At 38.1% G+C, this 23,332-nt stretch overlaps 1 protein-coding gene across 1 annotated transcript; it reads right to left on the reverse strand.

The window, feature by feature from the left end:
- Positions 1–1,803: 1,803 nt before the first annotated feature.
- On the reverse strand, positions 1,804–22,663 carry LOC122639572 (ubiquitin carboxyl-terminal hydrolase 5-like). Its single transcript, XM_043832437.1, has 14 exons — positions 22,498–22,663; positions 19,184–19,444; positions 18,253–18,397; positions 18,094–18,153; positions 17,912–18,007; positions 16,742–17,161; positions 13,557–13,697; positions 13,294–13,464; positions 7,687–7,944; positions 7,453–7,601; positions 6,496–7,059; positions 3,653–3,926; positions 2,412–2,592; positions 1,804–1,831 (listed from the first exon to the last, which is right to left on the reverse strand). Coding segments are annotated over exons 1-14 (2,847 nt in total). The 5' UTR covers positions 22,623–22,663; the 3' UTR covers positions 1,804–1,829.
- Positions 22,664–23,332: the final 669 nt, after the last annotated feature.

The raw sequence follows: 23,332 nt of genomic DNA on the forward strand, positions 1-23,332 counted from the left end.
AATCTGGCAGTGATACCTTTACTGCATAACACATGGCACAAACAGATCTAATGGTCAAAAATGGTTTGCACCATTTCATAAAACTCTACCCGTTTTAGCAACTGGATGCTCTTAACCCGAATAAAAGGTCAACCCGACCCTAACAATCGGAGAGGATTTTTATCCCGTTCCCAATCAATTTAAGTTTTTTCCTTCAATCGCTTCGCTGTTCCTTTCTTAATTCTCCTCGTCTTCTTTCCTTCCTTTATTCTTCTTCTTCTCACGTTACCCTGTTCAAGAAATACTGTTGGATCCTAACAATCGGTTCGATCTCTCTTCCACCTCGTTTCCTTCTTCCTCATACCTTGGGAGTTAACATCCCTACTCTAGGGCAATCTAGCCCCTTCGATCTCACCCCCCAAATCAAGCCCCATTGTGAGAAGCACTACCAGTTGCAGATCTGGTTCGCTGGTTTCCGCAGAGTCCAGTTTCAGATTCTTTGTGATAGCTCTCACATTGCTGAATCGAGAGATTATTGTGTGGAACCCATGGTTTGTGAGTAAACGATCTCCACCTAAAACCCCAATTTGATTGGATCCCCAAGGAGAAAGAAATCCAGTTCGAACCACCTTTCCTGCTGCTGGTTCTGTATGGGTTTACCATCTACTTGAGTTGAGAGGATCCGGTTGAAACGGGTAGAGTTTCATGAAATGGTGCAAACCATTCTTGACCAATAAGATCTGTTTGTGCCACGTGTAACGCAGTGAAGGTAGTACTGCCATGTACTGCCAGATTAAAGAATTGAAGAGAATTTTTATCTGTGATTTGATGGGTGGGTGATGTGATTCGCTCCAAAGTTCAGGTCATCTGTTCCTAAGCTGGACGAGGCCTTCCCAAGTATTTGTTCTAAACAATATGATTGGACCACGTAAGCCGATAATGGACACGTAACCGTGGAGCCTTCACGCTCGGTGAAAAGCAAATATCTTTAATCCACAAGTTCTGATTAGTGGACTGGATTTATGGAATAGTGTCATGGGCATTTCGGACTTTGTACAATAGGAGGTATAAGGAATAATGACACCCAAATGGTTAGTTTCTTCACCTAAATAGTGATGAAAAACTTTCACTTGATGAAAATCAGGGAGAGGGTTATCTGCCACGCAGCATGGTTAATGCACCAACATGCGCTAACATGCCCCTAGCTAAAAAAAAAGCTTACCGCTGGATAAACGGGTTAACGCGCCCATGCAACCAAACAATGGCTGAATAGGAGTAGGATGCAGGATTTTCACATTCATGGGGGTTGGGGCAGTCATTTCATCTCTCTGTGTCTAGGCACAACACTGTCATTCTGTCAAGCATGGTTTTATTTTTATTTAAAAATCAATGAGAAAGGGATGCAATTTCCCTTAACCACAGTAAATGGAGAATCCCTTGCCTATGGGTGTGTATCATGAAATGGCTATCGAGATTCGAGAGAATGGGAAAGGCATTATCGACTTACTACAATAAAGGGCTGAATAATAATGACCCTAGATAGTTAGGTGAACCCTACTCTCCACTGGTGTAGAAAAACTTTCTCCATAAGAAACAATCGTCCAACAATTAATAATAGAAGAAAACGAGAAACCCTCCCTCACGAGTCACAAGTCACGACACTACCATCTCCTATTCCCCTCTTGATCACTCCAATGACGACAACATTAGCCCTCCGGCAACTCCAAAGGATAGATCATGTGTCAAAGTCCCTATACTGACAGCCTCATTCACTTGCAAGTTGAGTCAAGTTTATCCATGTAATAAACTCAAAATTAAGGAAAGTAGTTCCCATGTGTCTATCTCGCTCTTCCTCTATACAAGGGGGGCAGAGATGTCTTTTCATATGGGGAAAAACGAGATAGACTCATGGGAGTGCTGGCGTAGACCACACTCCTGGACAGAGTTCTTTTTCTCCAACATTAATTATGTCAATAAACTTTCCTCTTCTAATTGAAACGAAAAAAGAAAAAAAGCATGACTACATGGCCAACTATTAAAATCAGACGAGCCACAATCTACATTCCATCCCAATTTCCTTGATCAATTATGACTATTCTGAATTTTCATTAAAAAAAATATTACTATTCTGGATTCTCATAAATATATATTTTTTTGAATAATCTGGGTAAGATATGGAAAAGACAAGATTGAAGGTACAATTGACAGTTTCTTCCATTTTTACAGATTCTCAGTTACTAGAAACTTGGGAGTCCAGTTTTCCAAGTGGACACTCCTAAAGAATCCCAGGACTGTTCTCTCCTTTCTTCAGTGAATTAGCATGTTTATCTTATAAATCACATATGTACAAATAACAAATGCACATACACCCACAACCGTTCTGCTATCCACAATAACATACATTTTTGAGGATGCAAAACTTCACTTATCACACTTTTTGAGCGAACTGTGGTCACGACCAGCATGCGACTGAGCTCCGTTGCTCATGGAGACATCTTCGCTCTTTACTCTCCGATAGAAAAGCACATAAGCCGCTGCTGACTTCACCTCTTCTTCGTTTATAGGTGAGATATGGCTGTCATCGAAGTTATACCATCTGTTCTCATCTAGAAGCTGCACAGTATTGAAAAAACACACAAGGAAGAACTTATTGAAGAATAAGGATTTAACTCCAGTCCTCATGTCATATAAAGCAAAATGTTTTACAGAAACCATATCCACACATATGGTGCTTAAACCATCTCTAACATAGGTACTTGCATGCCGATCTATGGCCTAGACTTGGAGCAAAAAAAATAGCAACAACTGCATGAACAACCATAATGAAAAGCTATTTTCTTTATGAGACATGATTATGCATAACAAAAAAATAATATATGCATCATTTGATGGTTAGGTTAGTCAGTTTATGGCTTCAAATCCAAGGCCACCTCATGTCTAGGCCATAATCTAAAAATAGCAGCTATTAACAGATCTTGGATTAGTTATGGGTAAGGTGTGTCACCTATTAAATAGGTAAGATCATCTTCTAGGTGTGACCTTTGACTGGCTTCCTCATGGTGAATGACCAATTAGATGGTCATCTTTTTGTTATTATTATTATTATTATTACATTATTATTTTATTTTATTTTTTGGGGGGGGAGGGGAGGAAGTACTACAATTACATGGTCCTGATCACAGTTGTCAAGGTGTCACCCAAGCGATGCAGCACCTCGGTCTCCTTGTTGGTGTTGCCTTGCGTCCAGGCCCCCTCCAATGCCTTGGATTGCCTAGACGCCATGACAATTATGGTTTTGATCAAGTAGGAAGTTTCACCTGTCTCTGTGGCATTGAAACAATATTATATAAAAGATCCAAATAGGAATATTACAATTACTGAGTGCAAGAAACAGATGATGGAACATGTCAGTGCACAGACTGCACAGGTGACCAGAAGCAACAGGATGGCGACTATGATGCTTGATAGACTTGAAGATTTGAATAATGGATATTAGGATAATTTATTAATTGAATTTGGATTTAATAGTTGGATGTATCACAATTTGATTTGGATACTGTTTATTTTCTTTTATGTTGGCTCTTATGCTTGTGGGATGAACATATAATGATTTAAAAAAAAAAAAAAAAAAATGAGTGCAAGAAACAAATATGTGAAAAGTATGTTCATTTACCTTGATATGTGCAGTATAGTGCCCACTTCCCATGCCACCGTAGTGGTTGCTCAAGGCATAGAGCTCATAAATCTGGCGCCGAGAGTTGCTTTTGTGGGCAACATAGTTTGTCAAGTCAAAGTCATGAATTGGGAAGTTGACAAAGGTTTCCAGTTTATGCTTCATTGATCTGCTGTAGGAGAATCTCTTGAGATGGATGACTAGCACTTCAGGAAGCCTCCACAGATCCAGCTTCTTGCTTGCTTGTCGTCGTTCTTTGCATTGTGGGCAGTACCTTCATCCCAGATACATTCAAATTCTTTAAATATACATGCATAAAAGTAATGAACTCACTTGACTAATACACACAGGTCACAAGGCAGCCAGCTAATTGCAGTCAACGCTTATAATTAGTTGGACAAAATTAGAAATGTGAAATCTTTATTATTTCATCTATCTGAATAGTGCTCAAAGAGAAAAGTTGCAGATTTCCTGAGACGGGAAAAAGAAAGACAATAAAGTTAAAACAAGTTGCTACTTTATTCGTTACCAAGAGGATGATTTTCTACTCAAACAAAAAAATTCGGGGACGGGTGGAGGTAGGAAGTAAGTACCATCTGTTTGGCACCCACACAAATTTATCAAGACCATGCAAAGATGAGACCCAACTGAGATTGATGCAGGGAGAAATTGGCTCACAAGGTTCTTTTCTAGAACCTGGTCCACATGTAGGTCCAAGACCAGAACCAAGCCATGCCCAGACCTTGAGAATAGGCTGGCAAGGACCTGGCTTGCTGAGTTTATATTATATGTTTTTGGTCCACTTGGGTCCATTATTTTGGAACAGCTGCTGGAGAGACTTGGTATTCGTAGTGTGTCGTTTAGAATTCCAAGAGTTAGTTAATTTTCTTGGTTTATATTTTCTATGTATTGGAGGTGGGGTTCAATGTTTTGGGTTTTATTTTCTATGTATAGAGATAGGATCAATGTATTGGAACTCATTTTCTTGTATGGAGTTCTAAGAGCGCATTTAATACTTATTTATGTAACCAAGAGGCCACAACAACCTCTTCTTCTCCCCCCTCCCTCAATAATGAAATTCGTGGATTGCTGTTACAGCATCCAGAACATTGTGAAAAAAAAGAAAGTCCTCGAGAAATCCTTGTGAGATACAAGTGCTGTGGGACTCAGCAAACCCAGGTGGGACTCCTGCGTGGATTAGCCTAGGTGGGACTCCTACAGCTGATACACTGGCGGGACTCCAGATCTACAACTATCTATCCATCTCCATCATCATCCATCTTCATCTTCACCACCACCAGCCTCATCACATCAGCCAAGGGAACCTCCATATCAGATCTGATTCTTCATCTTCCATCCCTATATTACCTATAGGTCCCAAGATCTGAACCAGATCCTGAAACCCATAATCCATCTATCTATTAACTTATAACCTACTCCATAATAGCCCTATTAAGTTAGTATTCTCATCCAAATAGATCCTGGTATGCTAAGCCTTCCCAGCTCTGCATCAGAGATTAGGTTGTTTCAACAACACCAACAAACTCAGCCTTATCCCAACTTAATGGGGTCGGCTACATGGATCCGAACAAAACAAAGAGATTAGGTTGTTTCTTTCTGATAATTAATAAAGGATTTTATCACTAAAATAACAATAGAGAACCACAAGTGCCCCACAGCAACAACAAAAGAGGCCAAAGTTCCAATGACCCAAAGACATGGCTAAACAATCAGATAAGCACCCAAATATAAAGAATCTATCTGAACCCCACCCTGGCCAGCCCATAAGTAATTAAGTTAGCGGGTTGCATCCTCCAAGAGAAGGGGAAGCTTCCTTGAACTTGCTGTCTTGGTTACGGATTTCCTGAGCAAGTGCATATACCTCCAAGATCCACCCACAGACTAATGAACCCATCTAATCATCATATACTCAAATCTCCCTCAACAATGGAGTTCAGCCATTGGTTGGAAAGGATGATCTTCATAGTTGTCACGGCGTCTAAGTGATTCTAGGCATTGGAGGGGGAAAAATCAAGGCAACACCAACAAGGCATCAACCTTGAGGAGTGTTGAAAATTTCATGACATTTAGCAGTATGGTGGTGTTTTAGTGTTAGTGGTCATGTTTATAATTTGTGTTAGTATTTAAGTTTATGTTTAGGAGTCATGGTGATGTTTAGTATTGTGGTATTGTTTAGTAGTGTTGCTTCTATGTAGCTGCTGCGAGGGGGGGGGGGGGGGGGGGGGGAGGGGGGCATTACAATCTTTGTAACTAATTGACTTTATTGTAAACATACTGCCCACAGTTCGGGAAGCTAAGCACAAACCGTGGGCTGTTCTATTTTTCCCACGTAACATCTCTTCTCTATATCTCTTAGTTCTCTTCTCTTCTTCTCTGATCCTGAATATATTAACTCTGATTTCCTAACAGAGTACAACAATTCATTAGATCCTCTGATGCTGTTTGTCAAAGGTTCACTGAGCATATCAACCACCTCTTCTTTTCTATTTATTTTACATTAAAATGTGATTACTATCATCACCTCTCCTATTATATCTACTAAAATTAGCCCCAAGATCCATGAACTACTCCCTATTTGCTACCTCACAGCTGATCCACATAAATGAAAAAATTTATTGTCAAATTTTTTTATAATTATTTGCCATCCACTGTACTCATATTATTTGAATTTTTATATACCATTACAAGAATCAATAACATAACTGAAGTATCTGTATTCGTATAGAAAAGTTAAACTCTTTCTTAGCATCCTAAATTTTTTTTCCGGCCAGCGAATACGCAGTCCACATGTAAAGCACACACACACACACAGAGAGACTGACCACATATCTTCAGGCACCAATGGTTCTTCACGCAGAAAAGCTTCCAAGCAGGTGTACAAAGACAAAGGTTCAGTACGGGCTTTCTTTGTCACATTTCCATACTTGAGCACCTCTGGCAAATTCTCTAGATAATAGGTATCATACTTCTCTAATTGTTCTTGTGACCAGTCAATAAATACAACAATTGGCGCTGATGATGAGGAAAGTCTAATGGGCTTCTCCTCTCCTGTTGACAGATCAATGCACGCATTATTCTCGTCAACAAGCTGTAGAGGCAGTTTAGAACGCATAGATGGTAGAGAACTGCCATCTATCGAATCTGATACCAAGGCATCTCTGCATGCTTCACTAGAACTGACAGCTTGAGATGCATGTGATGCTGCTGCTGGAATATTGGTGTCAGGAAGATCCGGAGGCCTATGAGTCTTGACTCTTAACATTGGAGAGAGTATGGTATGAACTATTGATTGTACATCACCTCTCGTGATAACATCATCACGTGAGATTGGTGAGACAAGTGGAGTACCATATGGTTTCCAATCCATGTGAGCACCAGTAGAGCCCCTGAAACAGGAATTTAAACTACAGATATATGTAAAATAATACTAATACCATAAGCTTAAAATAAACTACCACCACCACCAAAGGAAGAACAATTTTTCTCCACAAGGGAAGTATCAAATGGGCTGTGGACCACATCAGATGGCAGGGCTATGCTGCATTCCTAGACTCCATTGATGGGAAGTATTCGCTGAGCTACCAAAATACTGCACAAAGTGGATATTTTCTTTTGGATGGCCAGTAAAAGAGTGGTCCAATATACAAGAGGGAAAAATGTTGACTGTCTAGATGGCCAATTATTTTAATCTTTCTGGGCTATGCCCACCAGAGAGAAAACCCATTTGACAGGATGAAGTATTCATATGCAGAGGGGAACATAAATCAAATTATGCTTACTTTTCTCCACGGCGGTGTATCAACCGAAGAAATACCGTGTTCTTCATAAACTTTGGTATCTTATAAGCAGCAAGGTGGTCATCATCTTTTATTGTGGATAATGATATTAAAGGATCCTCCAATAATCGATGAATCAAGTGGCCGCGAATCTACAGGACACATTTGAATCAAATTCAGTCCAAGTAAAATGTACACATTAACTCTTTAGTGAAAGGGTTAGAGTTTTTAAATAACCTCAGCAAGCAAAAGCCTCTCATTGCTTTTCAAGGAACAAGCACCACTAATGGCTTGAATCAAGTCCCTGCAACGACCCTGTTTTGGAACATTCACAGTACATGGAATTGGCAGTGCACTCCCATCACTAGTAAAAACTGTGACACTCATGGTCCGAGTAACTGTGAATTGAAGTGGCAAAGATAAATACATGAAAGGATCAAACGTCACGGACACTTTTCCACATACAGGGCAAACCAGAGTTGATTTGTATTGACCCTGTCAAATTTGGATCACTCAGATACATAAATTAAAGGACAAGAAAGGGGATCTGTCATCAGAAGCCAGAGAAGGAACAGAGAAAAAAATTAATATTAACTTCCAATTTGCAATACTTCACCACTAGTACAAAATCAAAAGAACAGAATACATGTGAAAAGCTAGGCACGTAATCACATATTAATGAGGGATTCATAAGTCACGGCAATCGCAGCTGTGGTGAGACCACCTCTCAGCTTCCCCATAGAGGTGAAAAATTTCAGGGAATGGGTCTAAGCAAGGACATTGTCTACGTCATAAAAATTTATCAACAGTGACTGATCTAATAGAATTCCCTCTGCAAAGTGATAGCTTCTCACACGATAGGAGGAGAGCGGAGACAGAATTAAGATCTCAACCAGGTTAAGTTGCCCCTACAGGAACACACCCCCTCCAGACCCAATTGGGCTATAGCTCTTGTTCCCCAGGATGTGTGTGTGTGTGTGTGTGTGTGTGTATTTACCCGAGGCTGGGAGGTTGTCAAGGATGTCAATGGAGAGTCGAAAATCCGTATTCGATCTGTGTTCGTATTCATTTACGAGGATCTGTATTTGGAAATTCACTATCCGGAAACTATCCGAATCCATCCGAAAACTAATCAAATACGAATATGGTAATCCCTGTTTCCGACCGATTCGTTTAGCTATCCGACAGTATTAAAATACCCATATCCGTTTATCCGATTCGTTTAGCTGTATTATAAAAAACTTTCCGTTCATTACTTTATTTATTATATACTACAATAGTAGAACACCTAGTGGACATGACCCTTTTATAAAAGGGAAAATTACTTAGATCCACTAGATAAGAACAGACATTACAAGATAAGTATGTTTCAAATTTGTTTTACATCCACTACTTTCTATTTTACAAAGATTTACTTAATCCCCAAAGTTGGTTAGTACTCATGCCACAATAGAATAAAAGAAAAGAAAACTTCCAAAATTGCCCCAACCTCATTTAACTGTTTTAAAAACTGTGAAATCCGATGAAAGTGCACCTTAATTATAGGAGTAGAAATCAAAGCGGTTATTATCCCCTAAAAAAATTTAACAAAGCTATAACATCGAATCCAAAGGGAAGTACATCTTAATTGTTGGAATAGAAAACAATGGAAACACATTAAAAAAAAGAGGATGGTTCACCAACCCCTCCTAGGGTTTTAGTATGTTCCAAAATACCCTCCCAATGCCTATTCCCACCATGCGGTGAATGGCATCTCATTCACAGTTGGTGGAAGGAAACTCGGTCAAAAACAAAAAACAAAAGTGAGAGAAACAATAAAAAAGATTAAAAAAAAAAACAGGTAGAGAAAATTGCACGCCCCTTCCCTCCTATTTTCCCCATCGTGGTTTAAAAGTTTAAAACAGATTTTTGGGGCAATTTTGGAAGTTTACTTTTATTTTTTTCTTGTGTGGCATGAGTATTAACCAACTTTGGGGATTGAGTAAATCTTTTCAAAATGGAAAGTACTGCATGTAAAACAAATTTGAAACCTACTTATCTTGTAATTTCCGTTCTTATCTAGTAGATCTAAAAAATTGCCCCTTTATAAAATATCAAAGTTTTATATATAATATCAAATTTTACACTTCATCCATAACCCTGATCTTTCTCTCTCTCTCTCACATAATAGTGCGCTACTTTTATTTGTTTGATTGCCTGATTCTATGAACATAGCATCCCTATTGTTTTCGTCTAGGCTTATAACCATAGTTCAAAAACTCGCCGAAATCTCAGCAAGATCTTGAGCTCCTTGAGACGAGATGGCATACGAGACACAAAACATGCACAGTTTCGAATAACTCAACTAAAATTTCGAATCTCGGAGAAATCTCGAATATTTCTAGAATCTCGACCTCCTCAATACTCAAAGTCATAATATAATACGACTTGTACTTGGGTGTCTATTTAATATGCATTGTTCACTATACTTTGTAGTTTTTACTGCAAGTCCTTAACTATTTCTTAAATAATTATTCTTAATTATGTTTTTTCATGTATTATTGCATAATTCACTTGTTTTACTTGCCAATTATGTCTCATATCATAAGTCATAACAATGTGTAGACTAGGCAATATTACATTAAGGGTTCGGCCTTTACTGCCAATCAAGGGTGCAAATCCAAAACACCAAATTGGGTGGTTTTTTTTTTTTTTTCAATTTGAAGATTTAAATATGTTTATTAAGCCTAAAACAAGTTTCCCTTAAAAGTTTCGGAGCCAACTATGGCCAATTGCCCACCAAAACTTCATTCCGAAACAAAAAAAATAAAATGCACTGTCTCGCTGAGATCTCGTCGTGATCTCAAGAATCTTGACCTGGTCGAGACGAGTTTTTGAACTGTGTTAAAAAAATTATTTATCCACCCATGTCTCCTTTTGGATAATCCGCCGTGTTAGAGCTCCTGTATGATATACATATTGTTTCCTCCCTTTCCTGCAAGGTCAATCTTTTAGAGAAAACAGTTCCAACATGGTATCAGAGCAGGTAGGGGTCACAGTATCGAGTCTCCCTGGGAGCGGGCAGGTGTTAAAAAAATTATTTATCCACCTATGTCCCCCTTTGAATAGTCCGCCATGTTAGAGCTCTTGTATGATAAATATATTGTTTCCTCCCTTTCCTACAAGGTCGGCCTTTTAGAGGAAGCGGTTCCAACACTATACTTATAACCTAATTGGTTGGTGCTTTCTGAATCGTCCTAAACTTTTTATTTTTTGGTGCAAGTCCTCGACTTTTAGATGTATGTAAGCTATTCTTTCAATATTCTCAGACAACTCCGAGCACAAGCTCAAGCCCTAAACCATGGCTCAACCTTAGCCACTACGCCATGGATGCTCTTGCATATGGATTTCAGTTCGTCTATTTGGAGTTGAACTCTTTCTTTCTCTGCAAGGTTCTTTATTTTTTCAAGTTACAATTTTTTCTTTTGAATGATTTATAGCTTATATGTTCTGGTTTTCTGCAGGGTTTTAAAAGGCAGCTTCTTGTCTGGATCTTGATTGTTTACTATGGTTCAGACAATTTAATCTTCAATAACTTCTTGTACTGAGTCTATGGTTTCACTCATCTTGATCTGAACCTCTGATTTTTCTGCCCTTTCAACACCGGAATATATTTTTTTCCTGTCACACTATGCTTTCTCTGCCCTCTCAAGTTTCAACACAGAGATGATATCGTACTCTCTATTTTGGGCGATATCTTAAAAAAAAATATTTCTCGTCTGCTTTGGAGTTTTTGAGATTTTTCATCTGGGTTTTGAAGGTCGTGTGCTTTGATTTATTTATTTAATGTGAGAAAATTTGTGTTATTTGATAAGAACGAAGAGTTACAGTCAAAACGCAGTATCACACATGTTGTCCCAATTCCCAAAACTGTATCAAGTGTAGAGGGGGGCCACACGCTTCAATGTAAAATAGTTAAATTATTTAATAGTAATAAAACAGATGGAAAACTGGCCACGACTTCCATTTAAAATGTTAAATGGTGTTAAAGCATATGACTTTTATCGAATAGAATATTATCCGAAATCCGATAAAATAAACAAAATCGAAATCGAATTCAAATACAGATTTTGAATATCTGGTGGATAACGGAACGGATTCAAATACCAGAATTGACAAACGAATTCGAATGTGGATATTGCCATATTCGCTTCGAATTCGATCCGTTTACATCTCTAGAGGTTGTCACTATGGACACAAACAAACTTCGATGCAAAATGTATGCCCTTGAGGCTCATGCCTCGCCTTTTTCAGATGTGAATGCATCATATCAGGCATTAGTGTCTGAAACGATACATAAAGCAAGTCAAGGGGAAAACCGAGATAAATGACAGAGAGTATACATCAAACTAGAGTCAAGTATGGAACAGAAGTACATCAAACTGGGGTCAAGTATGGAAAAAATGTGCTTGAGATTACGAGGGGACATGTGATAAGCCAATGCAAGGTGTCTAATAAAAATAATAGTAAAAAAAAAATCATGGCTGTGCAATCTTTCATCATGTTATTAACATTTTAATACACATAAAAGCTTTCCCCAGCAAAACTCATTAAATCATCTGACATTACCAATATTTTACATCCAGTATATGTGTTCTCTGAAGTGGTTAGCCACATGGCTAGCCTGACCAATACACTGAAAATTGATCAAGTTAACATTTTTTTTTTTTTTAAACTTTTTGAAAAATACAAGTTAAACCAATTAAATTCAAAACTGCTTTTTGCACTTTAGATCCTGAACCAGGATAGAGAATTTTGCCAGGTTTGGGCTAAAATCTTTAGCCAAACTGTAACACAAATTCTCAAAAGCTGTTCCTCTTCTAACACAAAAAGAAGAATCTTGATCGTAACTCCATGGGTGACGAGAAAATGCTGGCATTGGTTGTGCCAACAGAAACAAAGCAAATGAAAACATTACTTGTAGTAGAAGATTACGTAGTTCCAACAACATGTAGTCCTATGCCTACACATCTGTACAATATGCATCTGAAGAATGAAGATGTTCACTGTTTATGAATTCATCGACAGTAACAGAAGTCAAAACATTAAGTTTGTAAACATGTTTTTTTTGGTAAGAGAATCTTAATAATGTTGCCAACCCAAGCAGTTAGGACAAGCCTACAAGAGCTGAGTCGCAGAATATTAATAATATGCATCCCATAACATATCAAACAAAGCCATTATGTGTGTGTGCAAAATATGCAAGGAAGAGAATGCATGTTTAGTAATTCCCTGACACTAGTATTTTATACAATGAAACAACCAACAATGATAATCTACAATTCACCCTTGGGTGGTTTATCTCTCTTCAAGAAGAATGAGGTTCAATCAAATACCAATGTTTCTTTTGAGTTCCAAGCGCATATATGCATTTAACTAACCCCAAATGCTAGGATACCATGATCTAGTCACAAGTTTACGAGTGTAAAATGTTCAAGAAAATTGCACATTTTACAGCAACTCCAGAATGCAGAATCTAAACCATGTAGCAGTTCTGGTCCATGAAGTGATTAACAAGTACATCTAATGCACGGTTGCATGGTAATATATGAATCAAATCTTCCATTCAAATAGGACATAAATCTGTCCTTCCTATCCTTGTGAATAAATGGAAGACTTGGTGTGCAGTTGGCAGAAAAAAATTTTGCAGCATAAAATAAAAATATCTTTAAACATTCTCAACGAATAATGTAATTATGGTAACCAATTGAACAGGGTATTATGGGGTAAAATCAAACAGGACAAACAATATTATTTACTTCATAATTTGACATATTAGAACTCTTATATATGATATAAACTCACTTGGCACACATCAACAATTATAGAATCATTTCGAGCAATGTGATTTGCCCAGTACTCATCAGCAACTTCTTCATCAGGCCGGCCATCTGCATCTCTAGACTTTATATAAGGTTTGTGTTTGACACGATTTAGATCTTCATGAAGCCCATCTAACAGAAATGCCAACAGTTCCTAAGAACATAGGTTAAGAGATATCAAGGAATAAATAAACTGTATAGAATGTATGAAAAGCTAGTAAGCACATTAAGATGTGGCAGTCAAACCTGAGAATCATGTTGGTTATATCCACTGAATTGGGGTGCAAAACGAGCAAGCTTCGCTTTAAATGGCCGAGGAGCAATTGGCGTGCGTCCTGGAGCCCATAGTTTTCTAAGCAACTCACCAAATGCTAGAGCTAGTTCCCCCTACATCATTACTAGTTGTACTCAGTAGATTTATAATACAGATCCAGCATGTCATTTCCTATTAACTGGAGGCATGAGATCTCAACAGCACACAATAAAAAACTTAGTAAGCATAAAAATATTTTGTACCCATGTATTGCCCTATTAGAGGGTCTTAAAGGGCTTGAGAAGCTGAATTTTGTTGGCAACGAAGGCATGATCATCTAAGGAATCTGAAGGCACCCATATTAACGACCCTGGAAGTACATGGTTTTTCCAGAGCTGCAACTAGTTTACCCCAACACACTCATTTCTAATGCTTGCATTTATTCTACTTTTCATAGAACTGCTGAGCTAAGAGACCACTTTGTACATGAAACGATGTTCTCCTTCCTAATGAAATTCCTTTTCTGCTTCCAATATCAAACAAAGGAGGGAGGGGGAAATTATCAGCTGCTAAATAAGGAAATACAGTGTGTTTATAGACCAATATGTCTTTTTTTTTTAAACATCCTTTCATTAAGAAGAAAATCAGAAGATGTGATTTTGAAGCAATTATAGAATTAAAACTAACTATTCTTTTGTTGACACACTTTTCTTTCACTCTTTCCCTTACACTGACAAGCTTAAGGTATTGTATTTGAACAACCTTGATGCAACCCAGGGTCCCAGAAACCCGATTCAGATCACCTATGGGCCCACCATTCGAAACAACTCAAATAATAAGTCCGATGGCAATTCTGTAAATAATTCTAAGTTTGCAAAGGAGAGTAGCAGGGCCATAAATGGGCAGAAATTTAAAGGGTAGATGGTAATTAGATAAAGGAAAGGACAAGGAGAAAATTTTGAATAATGAATAGGTGTAAACTAGGAAATAATAATAAATAAGGCCAAAGTTAGAAAAAAAAAGGTAAAGGGGAGGGCATAACAGGAAAAGAAACAAGTATGGTTACATGCAATAACATGTCACAAGGTTGTCTTCAACCTTTGACAAACACAACCAGGGGGCAGAAACCAGAATAGGTTTTGATTGGAAGGGATTCTCTCACCTGAACTCAGAATTAGTTGAGATTTCAGGAGGATATGACTGATTCACCAACCTGATAATTCCAGCAAGCAATCAAGGGGTTCAACAGCTTTACTTTCGAATGGAACCTGCTGAAACCAGATCTGGCGGGTATTCACAAAGCCGGCTTGATCGCAGATTTACTTCTCGTGATAAGGGTAGTGTTTGGGACCATAGGTTTAGGATTTTAATCGCCCCTCAGGTACATAAAAATGACAAATACAGGAACCCACGACAAAAGAAAAGACAACGAGAATAAGAATAAGAGATGTAAGAAGAAGTTAAAGGAAAAGAAAGGAGGGGTCGAACCTGATGGAGAAGAGAGGAGAAAACAGAATCTTATTACAAGCATACATAAAGAAAAATACTAGAAAACAACTCTAATAAGGAAACATGAAAATTGGAAACTAACTCAAACAGGAAACTAAAGAAAGACTCACCTATGTATCTAACTCTATCTAAACTCCCATATTACAAAAAAAAAGTAAATAAAGGTTACAAAATAATCCCAATCGCATGGGCTGGTTTAGGTCTTTTATTTTTTTCTTTCGGTAAAGAGTTTTTTGGGTCAAATTTGACTCAATGATGAACCAGACCATTTCCTTCATCTACGACCTGCATCAAACCTCCAGAGTTCCATAAGGAATAAATTAGATCCATTCAATAAGAAAAACATCTAGTTATATATTATTACCCCATCAATGCCCACAGAGTGGTCAAGATCAATCACAATTCAAAACATCATTTGAGTTAGGACCTTCGTTATCTTTTTCATGTACCATAAATTCCTGTTACAACTTAAATATGCTTTTCACTTGGAAGTAACTCATGCCCCTACTGAAAAATGTCAACACTGTTTTTAAATGCTACCAAGTGAAGCAATGTGTTCCATTTGCCTAAAAATGCACGGCATAAGCCCTATGCCATGAAGTGCAAGGCGTAAAAAACATTAAACGGACATATAAATGATAACAAAAATGACAAAGAAATACCTTTGAATGGAATTATTTTCTTTTAGAGGAAATGCTTTTTAGACAAATCTAAAACTGAAAATAAAAACGAAATAAAGTTTAAGCTTTAATCTTGTGGAAGAAAAATTATTTGGGATTACGAAGGCCAAAAACCCCTACATACCTTGATGCCAGGCACGTGCATAGTGGGTATCTCATCTTTCAGATGAGAACCTCCAAGGTAAAGCCTCATGAGAACCTCCAAGGTAAAGCCTCACATGCTTTTTGAAAACATGTCAAAGAACTAAGGATCGAATGAATTTCATAACAAACCAAAAGTTCAAAACTAAATAATTCCTAGGTCTAGTCTTGAAGAATGGCCAACTTCCCCATAATGACCTCTGAACTTGTTTGATAAAGTTAACCAAAAAAAGCACTTGTTTGATAAAACCAAATCATACTAAGTCATTGCATGATGCTCATTATACCGCCCCACCCTCAACTTCCCCTAACCCTCCTTCCCCCACCCCCAGCAGAATGGCCAGTTAAGTTGACTCCTGTTAAATATAAGCTACGATACTCAAGCAATTTATGACTGGGTATGAATTTTATGCTGCCACACCCCCCCCCCCCCCCAAAAAAAAAAAAACTTTTAGGGACAGAATTAGGTGTCAGGATTGTGACTTACTCTGTCTCCATGGGAAGGGCAACTCCATCAAAGCTAAGGCACTCAATCTAGTTTAGGGTATCAATGTCCCATTATTAGGGTTTTGGGAGATTAGTAACTGAAGGAGAATCATCTATAATAATTGTAAGAACCCATCAGTAGTGGCAAGAACCACATCAAATATTCTATCACCTAACAGGGTAAATATTGACAAGTTTTAAATTTTGGATTGTATTGAGATATGGTTCAGGGAAAAGCAATTGAAGTATAAGAAAAAACACTTCACATAAAATTGTAGTATAACATTTTTTTATTTCATAAAAAGGTAAGATTTATGAAGAAATCAAATCACAAAGAAAATAGCTAAGAGCCAGTCACTTACCACCATGCCTAGTGGGTTTTGCCAGTTTATTTCTTGATGATAATCTTCACGAAAATATCTAGCAAACTCAGGTGTGTGCACAAGGCACTGTATTGCACTATTCATAAAACAAGTGTTCCCAAGGTTCAGCAACCCAGTGAGACCTCCAGAGGAACCCCTTGTAGTAACACCACTAGTTCCATATGAGTTATCCAATTCTCTAACAGGTGAAGTCAGCTGATGGCTTTGTGACAACTCGGAACTGCAGCTTCTTGAAACACCCTTGCTTGCAGACATCCCCCCTGCAATGGACAAGCTTGACTTACAAGGTTCTAGAAGAGCAGAAGTTGAATCTTTCTCTACACATCCATTGTCTTGTACAGGGCTCTTACAACCACCAGAAGCATTACCATTTGCATCACCAAGAACCTCCACCAGAATCTGTTTGGAGTGAAAGGAAAGATAAGGAAAAAGTTGTCAAAATGTGGCCAAGTATCAATGATTTAGATTGGCATGTACTTTCATCAAACTACAAATAATATGTACACACACAATCACACATGCACGTATATTGGCTTTATTCCCAGTGTCCTCGTCCATATTATCTGAGTAAATCAGACTGTTCACTGACTCCAAGTGTTGGGATTTGGGAACAGTTGAGTTGAAACTACCTCAATTGAAGAATAAGACATGGTAAACATGTGAGCCTTTAGGTTTAGGCTGCCAACTCAGCTGCCACTCTAGAGGATTTTCTCAAGGTAAGTAACTTCAATGTGAAAAGCAAGAGAAGCATACACCATTTCGCTCATCCAACTTATTTTTTCCTCTTCGACTCTTAACTGCCACAACTCATGTTACCAACCTAAATGGACCACATAGGTCATCTAGATCACTTTGCATGACCACTCATTTAGAAAAGAAGTTTTGACCTAATACATTTTTTCATTTTTTTTGGGGATAGGTAGCCCCCAAGGAGAGTTCAACTCATGACTCTAAATTATGAGGTGTTGGTCTTTGCCAACTGATCTACCCCTTGGGGTTACCTAATGGCTAATACACTTCTATAGCAAGCTACAAAACTTCCAAGCATATGAGCTCATCAAATAGCATTGGACTCCCCACTGGCAAACTTGTTCCCAGTAACAAGCATAACTTCAGCTATAAGACTTAAGAGGATCAAAAAATACTCACATCCTGGTCCATCTGTATATTCACAGCATCAAGTGTCTTATCCATGTCATTCATCAAAGCATGTTTCTGATGACCATAATAGTCCCAAATGCATACCTGCAATAAGAAAAAAAAAATGAAGATTACTTTGCCAAATTAAATCACCAAAGCATGAATAAGCATCTTGTTGAATGAATACTCACTTGCTCCAAATTTAGATAAAAAATTTCACACGTCCTTCTGTGTAGCTCACCAACAGTGTCCTGCCAAAAATGGTTTGAATTTCAGACATGCTCTTCCTGACAATTAAAACCACCTTTAACTGATAACAAATACTCTATGATAAGAAAATCCAAAACCACCTTCTTGCTTATTCTGATTGTAGCACGTTCTTCTTTTGGCATCACAAATAATTGAAGGCGCAACGGATAGACTTCTATAGCCAACTCTGTCTGAGACAAACCAGCACTAATCAATTTCCGTGCCAATGTTGGACCTCCACCATACCTGAATCCATATCAGAGATACATTTGATTCCAGAATGTGAGTCTTCAACATTTTCCAGTTTCAGAAGCATGATTTATATCATAAGGAGATTACTGTTCGAAGGAATAACAGAGTAGCAATATCTAGGCAGCTGGCAGCTTGCTAATATTTTCCTTTAATAAGTGAAAATCAGGGGGCGGGTTTACGGCAACCAGCTATAAGCCTATAACTATAGCACGGAAGTTCTGTTCCCCAAATTCAGTGGAAATGTAGTCCCTACCATCATCTAGTAATGGGTTAAATTTCAGACCAATCTGACTTCTCTATTGTGTCAATACAATGCTCTCAAAATTACTTGAAAAAGTCACTTCAACTGAGCACCTCCTTTTCTTTTTTTGTGGTTTTTTTTTTCCAAACCTGCAGTGGAGATTGTTTCAAGAACAGGACAAACAGAATGGGAGATGCCCCATAGATGGCAGGTGGACCAAACGCTTGGTATGGACCACCATTTTTGACATTTGCTCAATACTCAACAGTCAATGGCCAAATCATCTGTCCACTTGGAAAAAGATTCGAAAGATTGCAAACCTCTTTTGTTATTATAAAAGCATCCACAACGAAACTGTAAATTTAACCATATCAGAGTTGAAACAGTGTGAATAAACAATATAAACAGGCAGAAAACCACCCAAATTTATACTTAAAGAAGGCAACAGGAAAAGAAGACCAAAAAAATTACTTGAATCCACACAGAAAAGGTAAGGATGCCATTTCACTAATGGACTTGTAAAATTACATCATAATTACCATACAAGCAATTGCTTCCAAACTTCTTGAGGAAGCAATATATAGTCGCGACCTTCTACCAAAGCATCATGAAGCTCCAGTCCCAAATTAGAGTCCTCTGATCTTCCATCATAAATCAAATCAGAATTATCAATAACCGAAGGTCTCTTGAAAGTTCTTGAACCAGCAGATTCACGATATTCAGAATCATACAATGATGATACATCACTTGTGGTGCTTGCTTGGTCCTGGTTCACATATTCAAGCCAGTTTTGCCACCATCTGTTGACAACAAAACAGAAATCAGAAAATCACGTAGAGGTCATTTTTGTCCAAAAAATGATATAGAATTGATAAAGCACATTGAGCTCTACTAGACCTTAAATTCAAAAAATACAAAATGTAAAACAAATTACAAGGACAACAATTTAGTGCACTACTAGTTATATGAGATACTGGACCTCATCACTTGATTGGAGACTTTATCCTTCAAATCAGGAACTAAAGGGTGGGAGAAGCTAATTTCATATGCAAGGACTTCACATGGAAATGGTAACTCATGTCGCAACAGAAGATATACACAGAAAACCCATAAAGAAGCAGCAATATTCATCCCAAGGTACACTTCAAGTGTTTAAGAAACAATTCTTTTATGACCCAACGTCCCAACCAAAAACTCATATTATTAGTGATCAGGTCCAGTTCACACCAGAAACATGTTAGCTGGATATGTCAAAAGTGAAGCCACCACCACATCCAACATGTTTGGACAAGTACTTGCACATTTCTAAGTGTGTCCATAATAATAGGTTCAAGAATTTGTAGAGTTGAGAAAGAGGGAGACAGAAAGGGAGTTTTTAGGCCATAGGAATCCAACCTATCATATGTCATGTGTAAAGACAACATACATAACTTAACCACTCACCCAGACACATAAACACAATAATATAATTTTTGTAACACAGATAGATAGTTATATCACATAAACTTAATATAAAATATTCAAAAACCAACCATTCCCAATCCCAAATCCTCATTTTTGTGTTCACAAAGTCTGAAACATCATGCCTACATCAGAATCCAAAAGCCACATATCACTGTAAAATAAGATCACAACTCTCCAGCAAAATTATAATGGAGCAGAAGGCAGTAAACTTATTCCTCGTGTCAAAGACATAGCAACACTAACCAGAAATTGGTAATCAGGTGAATTTAGTGAGGGTAATATCATAGTCATATCATAAATAAAGGACATTGGATGGCACACAGACACCCTTCTCCCAACTCATCATCATTGGGAAAGTGAATTGAAGCATTCTGAAATGAGCATTGAATGAGGATTTGACTTAGAATTTAATGGAGCTACCTTTTTCTCCAAAATATGCAGTATGGCTGATCAGCCCTTATCCTAATCTGATTAAGCATTGTGAGAAGATGAACAGGGAGGGACCCCTCCCTCAATAAGGTTTCTCCAAAGGCCTGATGACGAAATAATCCATCCGTGGAAAAAAGTATTTCAAATTGTGGACATCACAATCTTAAAAAATAAATAAATAAAAAGTAATGTCAATATCAAGCTACCAGCATCTGATACCATTAAGGGCTCTAGATAATGATTCATGAAGGGAGGCTACTCAAGCACCAGATTGCCAAGTCCACCACATTTTTTTCTTTCTCTATATGTAAACTACATCTTTTGGACACACCGATTACTTCAGCCCACAATCTTAAATTAGCAAGTCCACCATCATTTTTTTTTTTATACATGTAAACTACATCTTTTGGACACACCAATTACTTCAGCCCACAATCTTAAAATAAATAAATAGCAATATTAACATCAAGCTATCAGCATCTGATACCATTAAGGACTCTAGACAATGATTCATGAAGGGAGGCTACTCAAGCACCAGATTAGCAAGTCCACCATATTTTTTTTTTTCTCTATAGGTAAACTACATCTTTTGGACACACCAATTATTTCAGCCCTGATCTCCCTAACTTTCAGCACATATAATTAGTCCCATCCTCATCGCCTGAAACAGAAGAAGGTTAACAACCTCCCCGCATTATCCCACTATCCCTGCTTGTCTGCATGTTTGGTGTATGCATTTCTTTCTTTGCCCTACCAATAAGGATAGGATTGGATGAAACCCATGTTGATGAGCAACTAGAACCATGGCTTGGGAGACAACAGTTTTTCCCACCAGATGTAAAAGGTGAATAAACATGGAAAAAACCCATAGGAAAGAAACATAAAACAATAGAAACTGTGGAATAATGAGTATGTGGTGCACATTATTAAATATCAATTGCCTTCAGGTTTACTGGCCATTGGTTGCTACTTGCAGGAGGTTGCATCAACATTCAAAGAGAAGATATTCTATGAAAAGGAGCGGGCAGAAGAATGGTGGATAGATTGGATAAAGTTCAAGCTCATTCATGGGGCCCATATGATGAGACTGGCTTGGATGGAAGGATTTGTTCGGTGTCTGCAGCCACCTAGGCAGGCTGAGGACCAAAGGATTTTTTTCTAGATCATTGTATTGATAGGGATGCTAACACTTTTATACGTTATCTTCTGGTTCATGAATCCTAAAATTTGCCGCCCTCCTTTCTTCACTTCCCCAGACTCTATCTGTGACAGAGCTTCAATCTTTTAGATTGATAGGCAGCAATTAGATCGTTTGAGCATGAGTACATTTGCAAGCATACTGGCATGTCATTAGCACATGCCATTGATTCCTCAGCTTTTTTTTCTTTTCTCATAACAAATTAATCAAGGAAAAAAAACAATAAATCGAATCGTAAGACTATTATCATTTCTTTTGAGTAACAATTTAATCAAGTTTGAAAAAGAAAGAGGGCGACTGTTTCTGATAAACTAGCTCACTTATTCAATGGAAAAGTAACAGTGACAACTTCCAAGGTCAATGATAATACAAGCCATAAAAATCTCTAAAATCACTAGTTTCAGCCAACGATGCTTCTGGTAATTCTTCAATTTAACTGTCTAAGTTAACAAGAGCGGCGAAAGGGAAAAAAAGAGGGAAACTTTAAAAAAGATATAATAGAAAACCCATCTCTCGGCCCTCGATAATAGCAAAAACACAAGCAGTGGTTTCTTAAATTGGGAACTGTTCCGAACATTTTCCGTTCTACAAATACTCGTATTCAGGTTTCCAAATCCGTAGCTTTCTGAAAGTGAAGTATAGACAGCAAAGTAGGAAAAACGATAAATGCATCAAACAATAAGAGAGAGAAGAAGAAATTAATCTACTATGAGTGATGATGAGACAGACTGTAGAGAGAGAAAGAAAGTGAAGAGAATGAACTTGTGAGTGATGAGATAGAATGCATCTCCTTCCTTGGACTGAGCTTCGGCAGCCATGGAAATATCTCTGATCACAAGTCTCTCTTCCTCAGGGGTGAGCTCTGAACTGCAGATCGGCCCCTCCATCTCGCTTTCGAGTTTCGCCCAATGTCCGAAGCTACAACGGTACAGGCGTAGAGCCTCTCTCGCTCGATCGCTCCTCTTTCGAAGGGGGTTTTTTGCATTTCAAAGCCCTATAAAACTTCCAATTTACGCGAACAGGGGTTTGGGTCCATATTTTTACACTTTTAATATATTTGGAAGAAAAAAAAATCCTCTGCATGTTCTCGACACGTGGAAGTTGCGACATCCAATAATGTCAAGCTCTCTAGAAGGAAAAAAAAAAGGCCTGATGTTCTCTATGCCGCAGCGCAGCCTGTGCCCAGACACATGGGCTGGGTATTCAGAGGGGCAAGGTGGTCATTTTGCCCACCCCCATGTGTCTGGGCGCAGCCTGCGTCCCCAGCACAGTGAATATTTGCCCAAAAAAAAAACTGACTTGCATTGAGTTCACATCATTGGATGAAGGTCCTTCCACGTGTCGAGCTCTCAGGCCCACACTATAGTGCACCACCAGATGCCTACACTGCAGAGGATCTTAATCTATAATAGTTCAACTTGAGAATATTCTCTAGCAAGCAACATAGAGGAGCGTACCAATGGGATGCAACTGAAAGGTTTCATACATAGAATGACAGAAAGATCATTTCACAAGAAGAGAAATCCTCAATGAGAGGCAGCAATTCTTACATCTCCAGCCCCTAAAATATTAGAATGGTCTCCCAGGTCAATGAAAT

This window comes from Telopea speciosissima, chromosome 9 (genome assembly GCF_018873765.1).
Source record: "Telopea speciosissima isolate NSW1024214 ecotype Mountain lineage chromosome 9, Tspe_v1, whole genome shotgun sequence".
NCBI lineage: Eukaryota > Viridiplantae > Streptophyta > Magnoliopsida > Proteales > Proteaceae > Telopea > Telopea speciosissima.